The 22,025-nt window shown below is 34.1% G+C and overlaps 1 protein-coding gene across 3 annotated transcripts in view; it reads right to left on the reverse strand.

Annotated features, from left to right (window-relative positions):
- Positions 1 to 1,925: 1,925 nt before the first annotated feature.
- Positions 1,926 to 22,025, reverse strand: part of SEC24B (SEC24 homolog B, COPII coat complex component) — a 43,428-nt gene continuing 23,328 nt past the window's right edge. For all 3 annotated transcript variants that reach the window (XM_040556254.1, XM_040556253.1, XM_040556255.1), the window contains 19 exons: positions 20,931 to 21,115; positions 19,220 to 19,404; positions 17,962 to 18,064; positions 16,939 to 17,065; positions 16,257 to 16,366; positions 15,190 to 15,302; positions 13,927 to 14,045; positions 13,519 to 13,574; positions 12,999 to 13,205; positions 12,261 to 12,384; positions 11,467 to 11,625; positions 10,825 to 10,998; positions 10,051 to 10,161; positions 9,149 to 9,324; positions 7,435 to 7,572; positions 6,380 to 6,484; positions 5,225 to 5,317; positions 3,448 to 3,551; positions 1,926 to 2,842 (listed from right to left, as the gene is read on the reverse strand). In XM_040556254.1, coding sequence (XP_040412188.1) covers positions 2,728 to 2,842; positions 3,448 to 3,551; positions 5,225 to 5,317; positions 6,380 to 6,484; positions 7,435 to 7,572; positions 9,149 to 9,324; positions 10,051 to 10,161; positions 10,825 to 10,998; positions 11,467 to 11,625; positions 12,261 to 12,384; positions 12,999 to 13,205; positions 13,519 to 13,574; positions 13,927 to 14,045; positions 15,190 to 15,302; positions 16,257 to 16,366; positions 16,939 to 17,065; positions 17,962 to 18,064; positions 19,220 to 19,404; positions 20,931 to 21,115 — 2,504 coding nt within the window. In that variant the 3' untranslated portion in view covers positions 1,926 to 2,727. The remainder of the gene's footprint in view (positions 2,843 to 3,447; positions 3,552 to 5,224; positions 5,318 to 6,379; positions 6,485 to 7,434; positions 7,573 to 9,148; positions 9,325 to 10,050; positions 10,162 to 10,824; positions 10,999 to 11,466; positions 11,626 to 12,260; positions 12,385 to 12,998; positions 13,206 to 13,518; positions 13,575 to 13,926; positions 14,046 to 15,189; positions 15,303 to 16,256; positions 16,367 to 16,938; positions 17,066 to 17,961; positions 18,065 to 19,219; positions 19,405 to 20,930; positions 21,116 to 22,025) is intronic.

The following is a 22,025-nucleotide window of genomic DNA, read 5'->3' on the forward strand; positions in this document are numbered from 1 at the left end:
GAAATGGAAAGGGATGCCAGCTGTATTTAAAATTTAGAGAATTTGAATTAATTCCCCAAAAGACTTACTTAGCCAGGGCTGGTATATCTTTCCCCTAGCTAACTTTGAACTTCTCATGCAACAGGCATGATTCATATGACACAGAGTTGAAAGCTTTTGGGGAAAAAAAAAATCAATCCCTAAAACAGTCAGAGATCCTCTTGGGACAGTTCAACACTTTAAAAAGATACAAAAGCTTACCTCTTATCTCCTCACCAAAATATTATCCAGTGGGCAAAAATCTTTCAAGTTTCACAGTGCGTCTTCATGGGGATTCATTTTTTGGCATGCACCTTCAGTACAGTGATTTGATCCAAGCCATTGTAAGTACAGCCATCTTTCAGATGCTACTTCCATACCTACAGATACTTTGATTTTAGTGTTTTGAACAACAATGTGCTAAATCCACAGATGTTTCAATTCAAAATACTTCTATGGGATTGTCATCTTAAATTTGAAAACAACCATCAGTCAGGAAGTACATGTGCTCCACTAACTAATTTAAAAAAGTCACAACAACAACAAAAACCCTAGATTCTGTGCTGTGTTAGGATTTTACTGAACAAATAGCTCTTGCTGTACTTGTTATAATTTTTATATACAAAAAATGATAGAAGAATAAAGCTTTAAATAATGGTTTTACAGAACAGGTTGCAATTAATCATGGAATAGGATGTTCCTAGGTATTCAATACCAAGCTCACAAGTCATGGGGCACTTAAGTTGTAACATCTCTTCTCATCTTTGCAATTACAAATAATTTTTGAGATGCCCCAGTCTTCAGCAGTGTGTAGCTTTCACCCACTGTGAAGCCATCTATGAACAAGCATATCACTACCGAAATCCTGGTGGTCTGATTTAGGGACAACATTCAACATCACCTCAGACATTTATTACATGATAATTTACTAAATGGAAAAAAAATTCTCAAGTAATTTCTTCTAGGTAAGTTTCTTTTAGGTAACTTAAAAACATTTAGTTAAGGACAACACACACGTAAATTATATTTTCCCCAAACAATGAGTTGATGCTAACATGAAGAATAACATCGCTTGAACAATTTAACTAGGGTAACTTTTTTAAAGCATTTGCAAACCATAGCTAGAACATTTTTTCTCAACTATTCAAGTTCCGTTTTCAGGGGATACGGCAGTTACGCAACATGTTAACATTCTCAAGACTACTTTAAAATAAAATGTAATCATACTATTATTATTTACTTTTTGGTATTTAATCATTTTAGTTATATTTCATCAAACAAACAAAAAGTACTATGTACGAGTGACTATACTTTGTGAATTATTTCTAATGTGTCACTAAAAAAACTGAAACAAAACCATCCCAATTTCACAACAAAGTTTCAAAATCTGAGCTAAATCCATCTGAAACTTCACAATTAAGTTACCAAAACATTAGCAAGAACAAGGTTTTGGAAAGATGTAAGAATGTGACTATGTGACTGCATTTTGAAATTTGGTATTTTAAAGCCTTTACTTCCCTTGTTGCAAGCTAATTCATTTTTACACCCCTCCTCACCTTTTTTTTCCCCCTTTAGATCACAGCAGAAATCATATCGTCAAGTTAGATTGAGTGATCACCCATGCTTACTCTAAACAGCAGACAAAAGTTACAGAAAACCTGGACCAAGACTACAGCAGTTTACAAAACGTAAAACAAGGTTAGCAGATATGTCTTCTTTAGGATAATATATAAGGAGGGTTTTCGGAACTTTAACTATTGTATTGTATCGATAGCTCATTTCAGAGAGTGCAATGTTTTTTCCTCCCTTCCAGAGGTCTGCAAAATAAAGTGGTAAACATGTTCTCTTCAATATATAGTTCAATTGCAAAAAGATAGTATTTGCATAAATATAAAAACACATGATAAAGCAAAATATTTTTAATTAGTAAGCCAATCATAAATAAATCCACCTAAAAATTAAACAGAACAAGAAGCCGTGTTCCTTCTACATGGATTTTTTTTATAAGCATGTTTTAATAGTCAACTTCACTGTCTAGCTTGGGACTGAAACAATTCATCATTGAGCACTCAACAATTCAGCACACTGAGCTAAGTCTTTTTTTTTTAGTTACATTTTTACATTTTCTTTACAAATGTAATACTTATGTACATTATATATTTTATTTCTACAATTCATTTACTTTAGTGAAATTCTACAACTTTCAAAGGGAATTCGCTGAAGTCTTTACTAAATATGAATCGTTCCTTTTAAGAAGAAATTCATATAAACAGCCAACATACAGCACTGCCCTTTGACATCTCTGTTAAGAATTTGAATCTTGAAGGCCTACCATAATAAACGTAAGAAAAAAAGGCTTTACCTAATTGTACATTTCATTAAGAAATATCATCCCACATAGCTACATAGAATCACCAGCTTGCAATAAACAGAGCACCATACCGCTGCACTACTGGAAACGTGGATAAACCAATTTAAAGTTTACTACTGAAAACAGCTTCATCATTCCTAGCACTTTTAGACTGAAGTAAATCTGCAAAACTCTTCTGGAAATGTATACATCTCCTCCTTTAGCTATAAAGTTTCCAAACCAGTGCCGTTTACTGTATATTGTGAAGAACAAACATCCACTTTTGTAACTTTCCATATACTTCTCTCAGCCAAAGCTTCTATCTGGAGTCAGGATTTTTCTTCTAGTTTACTCCTTGCTCATTTACAAATCTGCTGTTGAATATGAAGTAAGAATTCATAATAAGAGAAAGCTGCTTCTGTCCGATCTTCAATTAAATGCTGAAAAAACTCTGTCTTGGCAGGATTTTCATCTCTGAATGAATAGGTAGAGGAACATATTTTAGTCATTTAGCAAGAGATACACTGTAAACTCAAGTAGAGACATACATTCTAATGAATTGCTTATCGTGTTTTGAAGTCTAGATTCAGCCCCAAGATACTATAGTACAAATATCCTAGAGTTAAGAAAAAAGCCCCTGGAGTCTGTGATCACTATCAAACAGCAGCATCTTTTTAAGAAGCATAACATGGGAGAAAGGTAGGTGAAATAGCATTTAAAGTATCTTGTAGAAACACAAGAACAGAAGCATAAAAATGATCTAGTGTTTAGATGTACACAATTATGCTGATGGCAATGAATTCTGAAGGTGTTATATTAAATCCTGATAAAGATTAAACCCAGAAAAAAATGCATCTGTGTATACAGAATTTGAATGTTTTTTCTTCCTTTTTTCCTCATTTGACAACAGAATTTACAGATCTCCATTGCACAGGGGTTTTAGATAACAACACTCTATCAAGTGTAGAGGAGATAGTATTTGGTTTCTTCTGAGCTAGACACCCCCACTTTTCAGTGTCAATTAGAAACTGTAAGTACGACTTGCCAATAATCACTCAGTATCTAACAGAAATACTTACTTTATTACTTGAAGAACTGGGCTTAAAGGTCTATTGTCCCTCAGCCAGGCTATGAAAGACCGCGTCCTTTCTGAAGAAAGTGCAACTACCTCAGGGAGTTGTGTCTGGTTGAAGGTAATTGAAATATGTTATCTTTTATTATCAGAACTATTTTAAAGAACAGATCCTCATATTCATGACATGGCCCAATGACAGAATAACCACCATTTCTATTACGAAATTACCATGTACTACATATACACATTTTTTCTTCAGCTTAAAATACAATATTGTAATATCTGTTTTATAGGAAGCAGTACACCTTTATCTTAAACTGCCTTTTACGTGCAAAAGATTTTGCAAAGTGAGCTCATGTAAACAGTAATCTTTTTAAAATGCTGCTTTCACAGTTTTCCTGCCTTCTTTCCCTATCAACCAAGTTCCTATATGCTGTCTTTTGCACCACTGAAAAGATGAATGAAACATGGAGAAACAAAATGTGAATTGTAAGCAAAGTTCAATGCAAAGATAAGGGATTATTTGGTTGGAAAATGAACTTAAAAAAAATCCACCACCACAAAAGCGCTTGTTTGAGGCATTCACTGAACTAAATATACCAACTCCAGGGTTGATATAATTTAACACAAATCTATAACAGGGAGGATTTTTTGTGTTACATCCACTACTGCCTTTGTAGTAAATGAATGGGGAATATAATTTAAAAGCAAAGATGGCAACTTTGTACGTTACTTTTTTCTCTAATTTTTCATTACAATAAATGCTATTTAACATCTCAAAAAAAAAAGCCATCCTTTGTTTATTAAAGTTTTTCCTGAAAACACTGTCTATTAATAATACCACTGGTAGATCAGAGGGAACAATTATATCTTGCTAATACAAGCAAAATACAAAACCTTGAACAAACAGTCCAGTTTTATAGTAGTGTTAAAGCTCACCACTCTTTCTGACCTGTTCTCAGAAGTACTGCTTTTCTTTTGCTTTTTCCCTTTGTATCTTCCTACATTTCCACAGTGCCTAACACATTTTTGGTACTATCTGAATATAACCATTCAATTCAGAACTTTTCTAGAGTATCTCAACAGGGTTCATCCTTATCCCCCAGTTGTTGATATCTTGGAACCACTCTCCACAGAAGAGGGAGTCCTCTCGAATTGCTGCTTTGTTTCCCATAGAAGATCATAGACCCAGGTTACAACATAAAAATTCCTATGCCAAAACACACATTGAAGGGTCTTCGATGTTCTAATAGCTAAAAGCATTTTGTTTGTCCAGACTCGTGCCTGGAAGCTGAACAAAACCTAATTTTACTTGACATACAGACCTTTACATTACGCTTTACATACAGGCCTATCCCCTAATATCATACACCTGGTATATTACACCGCATTCACTGAACGTAAGATTTCAAAAAATCATATCAACAAAAACCCCTTCAATCTTAACAACTAACGTTTGTGAAAGAAATGAATCAAGAAGTGATCTACAAAATTTCACAATATTTTTGTAGGCCCAAATGCGTTTCAAAACAAAACAAAAAACAATTATATTATTGAACATTTTTTTTGACATTCAGTGAACACATTTATATTCTTTCCTTAAAACTAAGTGACAACTTATGTTTTCTATAAAGCTGGCAAGAAGTTAGATTGTGTCCATTAAAAAAAAAAACAACCTAATTCACAGTTACATAATTAAAAACTGACGATTCAGAAAAAAATAGATTAAATATAGCTTCCAAATGTAAGCATTATACAGCACAGATCATTAAAACACCTACCATTTTCTGTGGTACTGACGCATAGTTTGGGTATCCAAGGACATCTTTTATGAAGTTGTTATCACAGTTTTTTCCAATCCAAATATAAAAAGCCTGTAAGATGTTAGAATCATTTTTAGTAAAGGCCTTGCAAACATTTTAGAGAAAGAGACAAATAGTAATGAAATTGGAATATTACCAGGAAACACCAGTCATGCAAATTAATCACCTGAGAGCTCCAGTTGCAATTCACATCTCTATATTCATTATTTGTACACCGAATTAGTAATAATTGGTACCATTTGGAAAAAAGATGATTAAATGTCCAAAACCCAGTTAAAACAAATACTGAAAGGATGCAGGACATGTCTATATTGGTACAATTAATGTATGTTACCTCCTAAAATACAAAAACTAGATTTTTATAAAGTCACGCAACTCTGTCAGTTACTGCACACTGACTTCCAATCTCAACAAGCTATAATAAAGCACTAATTACCAAAACACATTAAAATAATTATTTTGGACATCTGAAGACAGAAACTAATTTGACATTCACACTCAGCCCCTGAACTTCAATGAACTTTCCTTCTGCAGTGCCATTACAGCAGCCTATTTTATTGCATTATTAGAGTAGCATAATGTTATATCCCATTAAGTGTTTTCAGGGTAATTCCTATGATTAACTTAAACTGTATTTACAGGTTTTATTCACTCTCTACAAATCCCTCGACTCTTGCAACTCGTATGCCACGAACCACATACCATAAAACTACTTACATTTGTGTGTAACTGAAAAAGTTCCTCCCTCAATGACAAGTGCTTTGTTATAGACAGACTATAGTACATGCAATTTAATAACCATTAAAAGAAAATTTTCAAAATGGAAATCCATTATTTCCAGAAAAAAAAAAAAAACTTGATATGAACTCTTGGCATATTTCAATTTGTCTAGCATGAAAAAATGAACCTTTGAAACCTTAATGTGCAATCTCGATTAGAGATTTTCCACAGATCAAAAATATGAAAGCCTTTTACTGGAACACAGAGTATTCCCAGGTTACTTAGGATGCTGATTCATTATACTGCTAAGGTTGAGTTGGCTGCTTTCAACAATTAAGCATTATTTTATCTTTTATTTTTTAAAAACAGGAATGTGCAAAACTGGTCACTTACTGAACCACAATCCATAAGAAAAGCTCCTTCTCTTGTCAACTTCTCTGCAGATAACTTCTGAAGAGGAGGCTGAGGAACAACTCTGTCATTTACATGTATTGTACTCTGTAAAGAAAACAACAGTCAATAATACCGTAATAATAATAAATTGTAATTCGATATTTTTGTCTTAAGCAGGTGTGATAAAACAGGAAGAAAAACACTGGTAATCTCTACAAATGTTTTGAGAATTCTCATATAACAAAGTGCCATGTTAAATCTAAAATGTTCACTTAGATCAACCAATTTGTTTAAAAACACCTTCAAACTAATATATGGGAATGGCTACACAGCACTAAAATTGATCTGATCAAACAATCTGGTTAGAGCAATGCTGAAGAAAACAAAACAAAACACCACCAAAGAAATTCCCAGCATAATTTCAGATTAAAGCAGACTGTGACAAGACTGCCTCCCCTCTTGGATAACACAAATAGACTAAATAACTATTAAGTCTTACTTCTTGTATCTAGTCTTACTTCTTAGTATTAGAAATAAATGCATCCATTTCATAGGCTACCTCCCTGCACGAAGGGCTTACTAATAAAAACTCGTTTCGTAAAAAAGTACTTCCTCAGTCTGATCATGACAATCTGGAAGTATAATTGCTTCATTCACATCAGTCAGAGGAACCACTGAAACTTTGTTATTTCATGCAACTTTATCTGGTTTCAATATACAATACCTAGTATTCTCTACCAAATTTTATCCATTTCCCACTGAGAGTTCTAACACACAAAAACACTGGATAGCCAACTAAGGTATCCAATCTTCTCTGCTTTCTTTATATAATTGAAATTATTGTGATCACTGAAAGAAGGTGAAAAAACCACAGATCTCTTCATAACATACTATTGTACCTGCATATAAATATATATGTGTGTATATATATGTAATAAATTATGGAAAATGCCCAGTTTACATTACAGTAACAAGTTTTAAATAAATTACTACAGCACATTAAGCAACACTCCATTAAAACTAGAAAATATTACAAAACAGGCTTCGTACATTACCTCGTCAGTTAGCTTGTCTATTCTGTACAAGTTGGGATGTATCATTTTCATCAGGTGAATGAGAGGCTGACTCTTTATCTGGCACATCGCATATACACGATCATCCAAGCGTGTACTAGTGCCTGTTCTAAAGGCTTTCTGTAAGAAAATATTGTTAATCATGAAACCTGTATTTTATGTCACACCTAAACAGTGTATTTCCTATTTTGGAGGATTGTCAATTAAAGATAACAAAACTTTTGTAAAGACATGCATCTTACCTAGATACATCAGAAAATCCCAGTTTATTATAAAAACATATGCTATGTTAGAAAATTCCTAATTAAATACAAGTTGAATACCTTTTAAAACTTTATCCATTCTCCCTCCTTACTGATGAAAAAGAAGATAGATTAAAAAAAATCCCCCACTGTGTAAAATGTTTATGTGGTAGGACCAGCATTTCACATTTTCATGCTTTATGAGTGGTACTGGCCTTTGAAATTCACTGACACAATGACATAGGAAGAAGAGAGCCCAGCAGGGTTCAAAAATGATACTCAAGTGGATAGTAAGATGGAATCTGATTTTATATTAGCGAAGACGAAATGGTAAGGAAAAGCTCTGGAATGGAAATATACTTCCATATCTTATAGCAGAAACCAGGCTCTCACAGAATAAAGATTTATTTCTTAACTCTCCATCCTATTGGATTTTACAGCTCTCCCCTAGAAGCAACCGATAAGACTATTCTCTCGATAACAACACAACGGAGAAAGCACCATCTTCTGACTGAATGGAGAATATTCCTACAACCAATGTGCAAATTCACCTCTCCACCAAAGCTGTGTATGCAAATCCTCTTTTTCCAGTTTTAGTTTCTTATTATTGTTAAAGGTAAAACCTCTATAAATTACTTATTTTCTCAGCAGCTCTTACTCTAAGCTATCTTTTACCCAGATTCTCCTGATACTAAATGTTTTTTTTTCCCCCACTATTACTTGCTTTACTTATGTGAGTGCTAAGAAGTCCTAATCAGTACATTAGACACTAAAATCATCACAAAACCAAATGAAAATAAATTATGATATTTCTTACATAATTTACATAAATCTTCGTTTATAATAAGAAAAAATGAACACTCAACTGTCAAGCACTAAATACCTTGAAGCTATGAGATTTATTGAAGATAAAACCCTGCAGTAAACTCTCATTATATTTCAGTATGATTTTTGTTAACACAAAATATATTAAAAAAATCAAAAAACAGTAACTACTTTTATGTGAACTTTAAACTATTCACTTTAGCTTCTTTAATGTGTTTCATTTCATTTCCATGGAAATTAAATCTTCCTTCTTAGTACCTGAAAATACAAACACGTGCATGGAAAACTGTATGATTTTCCTTCACAAAATAAAATGAAGTACTAATAAGACACTTACAACAACCCCCTTGGGCAACTTTAATTAGTTGCCAAAAGAATCTAAGAATTGCTGCTACAATATATATTATGATTTTCACTGTAAAATCAAGTAACAAAATATATTTTAAAATTCAAGTAAAAACAAAAAACTGTTCAGGCACTAATCAGTTAAAATAAGCTTGGTCATTTTTTGTTTCCGTCCTGTAAGTTCAAAAAAGAAAACTCTATTTTGATAATTATAGGAAAGGACATTGCTCAATTCCTCCAATGGAACAATGAATCAAACGTCACTACTACTAGCTTATACATACCTGTTTGAGAAGAGCCAAAACATACAATGGAAACAACTTGAGGGAATTTGGTGCAATCAGCATGGACTGCTGCAGATTTGAGGCAGTTGACATATACGCTGACAGAGAGTCTACCACAGCATTAACTAAGGCATCTCTTGCATCTGAAAGACTAGATGAAACTGAGCGATCCACCGCTGTTGGATTAGAAGAATAAAAAAGATTAGTAGAGTTTACCTCATTCGTTCCATTTTCCATACAGAAGCTTCCTTTTACAATGCTTAAAAAATAAAAATAGGAGTTTTAATACTTGATTTAAGCTGTAGTATGAACATGAGACTATGTACACATCATGTTTTAAATATTATGCAAGTAGGTTAGCTATTGATTAAACTATTTGCTATTGTACATCCAAGATGATTTGCAACAATTCTTGTGACAAAAAATCAAAAATAATGTTCTCTCATCATTTCCACGGCATAACAGTTTGTGCAACTTAAGTTCCATCTTTCTCTGCTAAGAAAAAGCTGCAGATCTTTTGGTTGGAGGAAGCCACCTGCTGGACTGAATGTACATTTGAGACAAGATACAGAAGTACTGTTCATTTTTTGTAATTCATTTGACTACTAATATACAACATGGCATACACTAAAATCCTGCACGGAGCCGTAACATTCACAAGCAGAGATTAATCTATGAAACATCCACTTGTGGCCCCATGTGTAGGGAATAAGCAAGAATCCTCAATCTAGCAATGGCAGGTTGAAAGCACGGAAAACTAACGCAGAAAGTGGAGATGTCAGAAGTACTCCCCATTCCTGTTTTTTTTTTTTAAAGCACACAAAAAACAAACAGGAAAATGAATAGCCAGGCTTCATTTGCTACTTTAAAAGAGAACATGTGAAAAGACATTTGAAACTCACCCATGTTTGCTAAGAGGCATACAACTGCTTGTACATCTGCTCCTGCATATACATCAGCCAACGAATTTACTACAGGCAAGCAAAGTGTGTGCACTCGAATTCGACGTTCGCCTAATAAAAATAAGTAGAAATCATCACACAGTACTGCTTGGTAGGAAGAGGTATCCAAATTCAGTCATTACAGTGCATCTCCTCTCGTCCAAGATGCACTCTTGGTAAAAACACACCAGTCAGAGGAGTTTGCTGTAATGCCATTTCTCACTCGTGTCTCAAATTCTGAAATGCTCTCAAGTATTCAAGTGAATAACCAGCACAGGTTCATAACATGAACTACTTTATAATGTCCACACCAAGCATTTTGACTGCACAGATCAAGTACGTAGTTTGCCATTCTAAAATTTGTGGCATCCTCCACAATAGAAAGTAGCTGCTATTCTTTATGCCCACCCGGTACACTAGCATCCACCACTTTCACAGCTCTGTGATTTTGGATAAATTAAGTGCCAAATATGTTACTGCTTATAACAATGATATGCCTTTTAAGTAAAGTTGTTGAACAAGATTACGTAAAATTGAGATAAACTCCATTTTTCCATCAAAATAGAGCTTATGAAGTTTTATATTATGTGACTAACTGCCAAGTAGGTTCCCTAACTTTGACAAGATTCCCCTAAGTTATGAAGATCAACAAAAAGCTGTGCAAAGAGCTATACAAACGTTACCTTAAAAACAAACCAGACAAAAACAGTGGTCAATTCATTTGAATGCCTTTACCTTTGCTGGAAGTATACAAAAGAGCTGTTTGAAAACAAACCAAGGATGTGTCAGCGAGACTTTCCTCAATGGACATTTGTACTGCAAATCCAGCATCAGGATTGACATTGGCAAGGGATAATAAATCAGTAGATCGTACAAAAAAGTTCCCATGAAAAGTGTGTATAGAAAGACCTAGAAGCAGATGAAATAATTCAGACAATGAGGTTGTAACAGCATGAAAAACTTCCTTCAATAATTAAAGCCCACAGTCCTTATGTTTTAAAAATACAGTAAAAAATATTTATGCCAAATATTAAGCAGAATCGGTTTTTATTGGAATCATCACACCTTTCAGAGTGATCCCATACATTTCATATTCAATTTTGAATGCTCCAAACTGAACAACGCTCTTACACTATACATTTCAACTTGGTTGAAATGAGATGGTGCAGTCTTAACTAAAAACTGGAACAAAAAAACAACTAATATCCAAATAGCAAAAACTAACAGCACATACTGATGGAAAGGTGACAAAAATCTGATTCTTCAGTGAAAGAAACACAGATTGAAATTTAATCTTGTTGAAGACTAAGCACATTCAAAATGACAGTTAACATGTTTACATCTGTTTTCCCATATGTAAGAGTATTTACAATATACCTTTTGTGCATCTTATGCGCATAACTGCCTCAAAACCAATCTTCCTCGTAAGGTATCTTTTAAGGTCTTTTTGCAACTTTTCAGCCTGAGCAGGATTATGAATATGATGAAAAGACGGATAATAATAGATGCACCCAGCAGAGTATTTGGACATGCAAGCTGTGAAGGAAGAAAAGATGTTGTTAGAAGGTAAACCATGAGGTCAGGACATGAAGATTGTGTAAAATGTTCTTCAAGTCACATCTATATTGACCTTTTTCCTGATATGAACTACATCTGTAAGACGACAAGAGCTGGCCTTGACTCAGGCCACTGAAGACATTAACAAGTCACTCCAATACACAGTTACCTCAATATACACTTACTTCAATAACCTGTCTTAGCTGCCAAAGGTAGTACGGAGTGCTTGCAAGAATATTTAATGACGTAGACATAAAACTAAGTGTGTGTGCAGAGACAAATCCTAGTTTAATACTGAAAGGTGAGAACTGCGTTCTCCTCCTATGATTAAACTTCATTCGTTTCCTGCCATCTACCTGTTTTCTATTCTCGAGCAGAAGAGTACTTTCTAGTTTAAAACTGAAATCTCAGAATAAATTGTCTTTGATACTACCAATCCAATACTCCTGTTCTTTGCTGATACCAACTTCTAAGTCAATTCCTATGCAGTATTAGCTGCATTTACAAGAGTGCATAAAGACTTACAAGATCAAAGAATTCCTGAGGTAGCCTGTGCTTTTCAAAGACAGACAACACTTTGGGAGGTACAAATACATATATTAGGCACTCCTTACCAAGGGAAGCTAGATCAGAATATTGCGAACTTAAGAGAAATAAATCCACAGCAATCTGTTGGCCTGAACAGTCCAATGCCAACTTCTTATAAAAATCCGTAGCTGGACCAAGATGTTGGACCACCTTTGGTGAAAAAGTTATATGGAAAAGAATTAAAATAGTGATTGTGCTTCCATAAGAATTTAAGGAACAACAGATATACCGTTCAATAGCAAAGTATCATAAGTAAGTTTCATTTAAGTAAAATTTTATAGGCATTTCAAAATACCTACAGAAATTATTTGATGTTGCACATTCTTTTAGATCATCTTTACAAGCAGGTATAATACTCACTTCAAAGAAGTTTACACTCTCATACAAATAAACATTCATGTAACTCTAACATTTACTAGATACTTTATTTACAATGCCAAAAATAATATGAAATCGTGTTTTAGGCGTAGTTTTATATATACATGATATATATATATATATATATATATATATTCAAAGCCTTAGTTGATAATAAATTGCGTCAAAACATACTTGCAGCTTCTTCTCACTGTCAAGAAAAAAGGTTTTGCTGTCGAGAAACACACGCATGTATAAATTAGTGATCATACATGCACAGACACTGAATATTTAAAAGTTAGCAAATTGCTATAAACAAAAAACAAGAGTTGGTCTGTAGACGATGCAAGTCAGAAACGTCCAGTCCCCTAAGCTCCTGAGATAAATAATTAATGAAATTTTTATACCTTTGTGCTTGACCTTTGATTGGGATCTTCTCTGGAATGCAAAAGCCCTGCACCCAAGGATGGTAACTGTGTTTGAAACACAGATATCCGACCTCCTGTTGGAGACATCAGTTTAAATGCAGCCTGAAGAGCAGGGCCCAACGCGCTGTGTGTTTCTCTCGTATTGGTGAACATATTTGGGAATGCAGTCAGTAGATCTTTTATCAGCTGCAAAACAGATTGAAAGCTGCTTATGAGATTTACAATCTTAAGATTTTCTGCTATTTCTAAAAAGCTGTAGTGCCACGACCAAAATGATGAACAATCTCCACCAAATATTTCAGCTCAGTTTAAACAAATTGGGAAAAACAGTTAGAACTTTTAAAACTACACTGTGTTGAACAAAGTGTAATATTTTTATCGTTAAAAAGTAACACTGGAATTACACATTACATATAGTCTTGAATTAAAAGGTTTTTTTAAAAATCTATTCTGAATATTTAACTGCTTCAACGTAGTGATCTATTTTGAGTAGTCATACCTCTTTGCTTTCATGGAGATTTACAAGTAAACTATCTGGTGTAGGAAGGAAAATATCTGTAGGAAAAAGGGAAAAAACACTTTCGTAAATAAAAAATAACATTAAAATAGAACAAAACAGCTCATTGCCCATAGATACAAGTGCCACCAAATAAGGTCTACTTTTCTGATAACAGATTAGAGTGAAAAGCAGTCTCAGCAAAGCTTGCTTTGTTCGAAGAAAAAATTAGTATTTGAATTTCACTTGTTAAAATACCAACTATTCTGCAAAAAGTATATGACTATTTTTGAAAAATATATTCCCTCTCATTTTAATAAAATTACCCTAATACCAGAATATGTAAGAGACAATCTTTCCATGGAGTTAAAAAAAAAAAAAAAGGAGCTTCTCAAAAATGTAGTTACTTACCATCAATATCTGAAACAATCAGCATCTGAGGCTGAGATAAACCTTCTTGCAAGTTGTAAAAATGAACAGTGCTGTCAAAAGTTATGAACCCTATTCTTGTTCTTGAGTCTCCAGGCAGCCTGAAACATTAAAACAGAACAAAACAAACCATTAAGCCCTAAATTTCTCTAAACCAAAATCCAGTGTCTCTACAATGCAATATTTAGTTATCCTGTGGACCATATTTTTATATATGGCATTAAAAACACAGACAGAAAGACTAAATGGAATTTCTAGAATTTGCAGACTAAATGGGTCTACAAATATAACTCATCAGGTGCTGAAAACCTTGACTTTCAACAAAAGTAAGAGGCAAAAGTTGGTTCTTGCCATCTGGATATAAATTAATTGGATGTACTGATTTTTGTGTAGGCTTTGCATGAGATTTCACAAATTTTCCTAAAAAATAAATTAGTATGCTTCTGAGAATCTGTTAACAAAATACCAGTAATACTCTGAACAAAAAATAATATAATAAATGTAAGAGAAGAATTATATGTACATGCTGGTGTCGTTATCAGAAAGAAAAGTTTCCTAAGACAACTTTGTAGAAAATAATTTTCAGAGTTTCATCCTCTTTTCATCCTCTACAGGATGAAAAATTAGTTTTCAAAAGACATGACCATAGTGAAGTTTATCAATCCTCACATAAAAGCACCAACAAAAATCCCACACATATTGTTCCGGTGCAAAAATGAGGAACATACAGAAAGTGGCACTGGTTGATCTAGGTAACTGTGATCTAAAAAACCCAACTGACAACACAGTTCAACTAGGTAGTCCACACTAGTGGTCACAGCATTCCAGCATGCAGCACCTCAGCTGTTTCAGCACACAAAACCTGACGAATTTAATTGCTGTAATTTAATTATTTTTGTTGTTCTTAAACATAAAAGAGCATTTCAGATGTTTGTAGAATCAACATGTTACAAGTTACAGCTAAATATTCTTTGCAGACATTTAAGCAAATTCTTTGCAGATCCATCTTTAATCACACAAAGGGAAGATGCCTCTCAGCTGGGTTGTTGTATTTATTTTTTTATTATTATTATTGTTCTTGGCTTTAAGATACATAAGTTTCATTTCAGGATCTCATGCAACAGAACATCTGTCCTTTAGAGAGAGCTCATTTAAACATTATATGTAAGTTTTCTTCAAAACTGTAGGTTAGTATTGTTCATAATCACCTGTTAGGTAATTTGAAAAGGTTATTTATAATCTTACTTGTCTAGGTTTTCCAGCAATGAATTGCAGAGCATTGTCAAATATCCAGCCTCCACTGCATTATGAGAGACATCTAAAACAAATAAATATACCGCAGGCTGAGGAGGACGAAGCTACAAAGTAAAAACAAACAAAAAATAAAATAAAATAAAATAATTCAAAAATCATATTAAAAGAAATAGTAAAAGTGTTTAGTCATTAGAAAGGGAAGTGGGCAAAGGGAATACTTCGAATAATACAAACTACACATCATGAAATAAAATGAAATTAAACTAACAGTCATGTGAATAGATTTGAACATAATTCCCGGTGGTTAATAAACCCTATTTGCAATAATCTGAGTGGAAATCGGATATTTCAGTCTCTCCTTCCAACAGTAAACTCAAACATTAGTTTTTTTTTTTTTTATGCCAGATACAGAATTTGCTCTTCAAAACTATTCTTTCTGAATGTGGACAACGCTATCCATTAATCTGAGTTGCAATATTCTACCTACAACCTTTTTCCAACCATGTAACAAGCTGTATTCATTCACTTCCAAATATCTTGGCTACCCTGTTCCAATTCTAATTCAAGAGAACAATTTATTTTTGCTGTGGTTATAGTGTCGTTATGAACAGGACTTCTTTCCAAGCCTTGTTTATCCTTCTAACAAGGATACTACTGCAGCAATTATAAGTTGATTCCTAGTTAGAATCATGTTTGTGAGATTACTAATTAAAAAATTGAAGCCAACTTAATTCTTTCATTATTTCACTACCGGTCTTTCAAAACCTCTTCATAATGTGGGAAAGACCCAGAAACTAGATTGCATCAGACTCAAAACAGACTATACAACATTAAACTGCACAGGACAGCTGCATACATTGTGATTGCCTTTAACTGACAAACCTCTCAATATACACATTTGCCAAAAATCAAATATGAACTTTTCTTTTGTCTTAGAGGACCTTCATGGGAAAATTAATATGTACCACTGGAGTAGTATGCAATGTTAATTTCAAATGTATTTATATTAATGTGAAATTTAGTGAAAAATCCCCATGAAAACTTTTTTTTTTTTTTACCATGTAGTCAGAGGAAGCAATGAATTCCACTGTAGAATTTTGGACCTCTGGACGTTTGTGCGGCTCTCCATAAGATCGTGTCAGAGGATTATACATAAATTCTTCAGGAACTACAAAAAAAGTTTCCAAATTTATGTTTGCCACCCAACAAAAACCATTATGGAATCTAAACTAACGCAGACATTGCAATTAATTAAAGAAAAATTATTCAGATTAAGGATATATAACATTTCAAGTATCCCACATAACATCAAAGGTAAATAGCTAGAAACAAAAAAAGCTTTATTTTCAGTAGTAATATAACTCCAAATTTAAAACAGAAATGCAAAGAGTATTTCACAACAAGCTTCAATCTGTATTGTTTATGATAATATTCGGCTTAGATTGCAGACATTAGCTGTCATCATCCTACCATTTGCATATTGCAACAGCAGTTGATGGAGTAAGCTCATTTTATTACAGAAGTAATCAGGGTAATTTGATTACATCCTCTCTGTCTCCCACAGAATTGCAAAAAGACCTTTTCCTTCAGGAAATGCACACTATGTCTGACTTAAAACCTAGAGATTTAAAAAACACATTAAGAACTATACTAGCATCCACTTGGAGTACCCCATGGATGGATATGATGCAAATACTTGAAAGAGATATTAATGCAAGCATCTTCTGTTACAAAACTTACCATCATTAACTCTGTAGCACAGATTGCATTTCCACCTCCTTTGATCAATGAAAGAAACAAAAGGGTTGATATATGTCCTGCAGGATCTGCATCTCACTATTGTGCTTGATGTTATTACTGGTAATTGCTAAAAAGAAACAATGGAAAACTGTAACAAATGATATGTAATACATTTTACAGAGAACATTATTGTACAGTACAGCGCATAAAAGCTTCAAAAGCCCATCTATCTAACCTACTCTATCATCTTTCATTCTATCTTTTTTGGACCATTTTCATGTAGCAGTAACAATGCCTATTAAAAATTCCCTTTAAAATCGTACGTAATATTTAAAATTATCTTAATCCAATCTCATTAATCCTCAATGCAATAAAATCTTTAATGAAATCAAATTACACAGTTATGATAACATGCTATATTACCATACTATGGTAAGAGAAATTATCAAAGACAGGATGACTTTGACTAACAATGCTAGACAGCAAACCTTACATGTCAAAGAACGCACAGGATACGAAAAAAAGGTTGCACTAGATCGGTATTCACCTTTTAAATAATTATAAACAAACTAGATGGAGAAGAGTGGCTTAAGAGTTCTGAACAAGGCTTCAATCATATATTGTGCTCAGATCCTACTGACAGCAATTATCATGCCAGTAATAGTCCCATTAGCACCTCTTTTCAAGAGAGCAAAGTAAACACCTTTTTAAGAGGTATATGACAGTTTTGAGTCCAACAATCAAAACTTCAATTCAGAGCTTCAGAGAACTACTAATAGCAAGCAAATCTTGGTTAGTCATTCCAAGAAAAAAAACTGTAAGGGCAGGCATGTCCGAAGCCTTTACAAAGTTCAGTGAGGTAGCAATTGCAAGCTTTCTTTTGCCTCGTTTTTAATTTGCAAACTTTTTTTTGGAATTGCTAAATTTAGCAATTATACTTCATTACATTTCATTCTGTCTAAACCAAAATGGGACATATATGAGCATCAAATATACATATATTAAAAAAGTAAGCTACTTTACCGTTAAGTCTCTGAAGGGATGTAGCAACAAACCCAACGGAAGCTTAGCTTTGTTTAACAAAGCCTGTGTCTGTGGAATATTTGTCAGCGTACATCGAAATGAACTGAAAAGAAATAAAAACACTTAGTAGAAAACTTTCAAAAGATGCTAAAAACATTGTATTAACACTCGATTTTAAAGAACTTTGACATTTAAGAAACCACAGATTTAATGAAACTGATTTAAAGATAAACAAAAGTAATAGAAAATGATTAAAAATCCTCCTGAAGAATCAAAAAAAAATCTCCCCAATTTCAGCAATGCAAATACATAAAAACAAACTTAAAACAAAGGAAAAAACTGCTTTAGGTACAATGCTCAATTTAAAATGACAGTTTTTATTCATTCTGAAGATTTTTTGTTGATGAAGTAAAGAACTAAAGGAGGAATACAAAATTTACTAGATCTTAGAAAGTAAAATTTATGTAAGAAAATGGTAGAAAAGAAGCTCAAATACTGGAAGAGTCACACCCATTTCTTTTTGTTCATGTATTGTAAATAGCAGGATTGACTTCAAGCTAAAAAAAAAAGGCACTAAAGAAACCCAAGGCATCAATAGCACTGTCCAAAGTGTTCCATGCCTAAGACTGATTTTGAGACACCCAACTGTGCCTTCTGTTTTCTGGTGGGACCATGCACTGTCAATATGGCAGTCACCTGAGTTAATCCAGGACAGTGGATTTTTATTTTTTAATTAGAATTATGATCTTTGTGGGAGAGCAATTTTCACTGTACCTAGCTGCACTTGACTTGGGAAAGCAGATTAATGATAATTAGAGGTGAAAGTATTCATCGTAATTGCAGTATGATGGTGATAGAACATACTCACAGTTTATTTAGTATATTAAGGCATGACCATCATAGTTTTCTGGAACAAAATCCTATGCAATATTATAAAAATATTCTATGAAATGTACTGCATAACATGAAAGTGTTTATTAGCAGATTTTTTTTTTAGATGAATAAAACAAGACAAAGATTTAGCAGGTTTCTTAATTTTTTTAATCAGTAAACTATACTCACACTGCATATAAAGTATTCTGACATGGACAACTTCAAGTTTTGCATAAGGATGCAGAGGATACTTATTTTCAAGTGAACAGGATTATATTAACTTTAAGATTTCAAATTAGGGGCCTGTTTACACATTTTTTGATGGTTTAAATAATTAATAGTGACTGAAAAACATACCATGCTGTTCTAGACATACTATACTTACTCTGGACTGCAGTTTAATTTCCTAAGATCAGAATTCAAGTTAGGCACAGGAGCTGGAACTGAAGATACAGGCAAAATATTCCTGTCTTGTGTAAGGTTTACTGGTCTCAAGCCTTCTGGCTGCTGAGAATGCTGTAGACTTAACCCTCCTAAGGAAGAGGACAGCTGGTTCACACCTGGATATTGCTGAAAAAAAGTAAGAACATTGCAAATCATAAATATACAATCATGTTTATATAACTTATGACATAAACAGTGGGACTGAGTGCACCCTCAGCAAGTTTGCAGATGACACCAAGCTGAGTGGTGCAGTTGATAGAACAGAAGGAAGGGATGCCATCCAAAGGGACCTGGACAAGCTTGAGAAGTGGGCCCATGTGAACTGCATGAGATTCAACAAATCCAAGCACAAGGTGTTGCATCTGGGTTAGGGCAATCCCAGACATGAGCACAGACTGGGAGAAGAATTCATTGAGAGCAGCTCTGCAGAGAAGGACTTGGGGGTTCTGGTGGATGAAGAGCTTGACATGAGCCGGCAGTGCTCATGAAAGGCTACCTTCAAAGTTAGATCAGGTTGCTCGTAGCCTTGACGAGGCAAATTTTGAAAGTCCCCAAGGACAGAAGATTTGACAGCACCACCTACTCTAATGCTTCCCAAAAGCAAACTCTGAAGAATTTTCACTTTTTATATCCAACTGGAATTTCACCTGTTGCACCTAGCAATTTTTTGCCCCTTAACAGTGTGCTCTGGAAAATAACTTAGCTGCATCTTCACTATCATCCACCTTCTACGTGGTTGGAATCTGCAATTAAGATGCCTCCCTTCTCATTATGTCTCCTCAATAAAAGAGAGGTCTTGGACTTCATCATAAGCCTTGCTGGTTCTATGAAAGAACATTACAAAGCTGTTGCAAGCTTAGGAGCTCAAAACTAGGTTAAGCTTTGAGTTTTCAATTTAAAACAATTTCAGATTCATTATACATAGTATTTGAATTCAAACAATGCTATCATAATAAAGATGATTAACACAGCTTTAGAGAGATCACTAAGCTGTAAGTTTTCCAAATTAACACTTGCCAGTACTCAAGTTAGTGCCATTTACCCCTGAAATCACACACAAAAAAAGGACAAAAATAGGTAGACAAAGCTATGTTGAACAGAACTTTTTCTTTCAACTGGAAAAAAAAAACTTCGTCAGATTTTACATTACCTCTATAACAATGAAAGCCCTCAATTCTGACTATTACATACTTCCTTATTGTATTACACTCAGATCAATATGGAATTCTGATCATAAACGGCAGTAGTTTTGGTGGATTTGCTTTCTAGGCCTTATTTCAGAAAGAATGGGATATACGAAACAGAAGGTTTGGTTTTCTACACCAGGGGTACTGCTATGAGCAAATGTGTGCTAGGTGATAAGGCACTTATTACACTTCTTCACAGTTTCCTATCAATAAAGGATAGGTCTTTAAAACAATAAACCTTAAAATTGTAGCTGCTATCAATAACCAGTAAAGTGAACTGGCAAAGCCTGATTATTTGGAGATACACTTAAAATCTTACTTCAGAAGCCTTCTAATAAGAAGTTAACACCAGTGCTATGACACGAGCATTATACTCAGCATTTATTGGTCCAGAAGCTGTAAAAATAAGACTTGAAAAGACTTTTCATTACTTCATCAAGTAACTTTCAAAATAAAAATATGAACCTGTGGATAATGCTGAAACCCAGGATGGTGGCCTGGATTAGTGGGCTGCTGCACAGGATTAGGTGGCACTGTATTTTGGTAGCCAGGCTGCAGTGCTGGATATCCATAACCAAAGGGCTTGGAAGTTTTTGATGTTTGGGGGGCTGATGGAGCAGGAACTGGGCTGCTGGTCACAGAACGTGTCTCTGGAAGGACAAAAAAAAAAAATCCCACAGATACTCAATATACTTTCTATTTCTTAGTTTCTATGTAAACTCCTGAATGCTTAACAAGCAACACTTTTTCCACTTATAATTTTTTGCATTATCCATCAAGTTTTTTTAATCTTCATTGACTATATAAAAAATAAGCCATCAGCAAGTCAGAGTACTGGAGCTGATGCTGATAAGGAGGGTATACTTGGGAAGACAACCATAGACCTATGTGTTTATTAAGATAAACTTCAAAATGTTGTTCCACCAAAACAAAACAAACCCACAGCTTTCAAAAAAGACAAGCATTGCAACTAAAAAGTATATATATTATATATATATATATATAAATATATAATATAAAGTCCAACCCCATCCTTGTAACGACATTATATTCCAAGATTTGCCTTTGACATAAATTGCAGGAGAGACTATTCATGCTCAGTCTCTCTAGCCACTTGTGAATACTTTTAAAACATAAGGCTGACATGAAAGAACATGAAAGAACTATTCTCTAAATGTACAGATAGTTCTTTTCTTGAAGTAACTCACGTATATCGCTGCAGCACAGTTTGGTCTCACTGTTGTTAAAGATTAAATTGAAGCAACATATAGTCTTAAAATCACAGAAAATCCAACAGCTGTCAAGAGACAGAACTACTCCTACACCTGGGGCACAACAACCCCAAGCAGCGCTACAGGCTGGGAGATGAGTGGTTGGAAAGCTGCCTGGCAGAAAAGGACCTGGGAGTATTGGTTGACAGTCAGCATTGGAATAGGCTGCCCAGGGAAGTGGTTCAGGCACCATCCCTGAAGGTCTTTAAAAGATGTTTAGATGTAGAGCTTAGTGATATGGTTTAGTGAAGGACTTGTTAGTGTTAGGTCAGAGGTTGGACTAGATGAT

The sequence above is a fragment of the Cygnus olor genome, chromosome 4 (assembly GCF_009769625.2).
Source record: "Cygnus olor isolate bCygOlo1 chromosome 4, bCygOlo1.pri.v2, whole genome shotgun sequence".
Lineage (NCBI taxonomy): Eukaryota > Metazoa > Chordata > Aves > Anseriformes > Anatidae > Cygnus > Cygnus olor.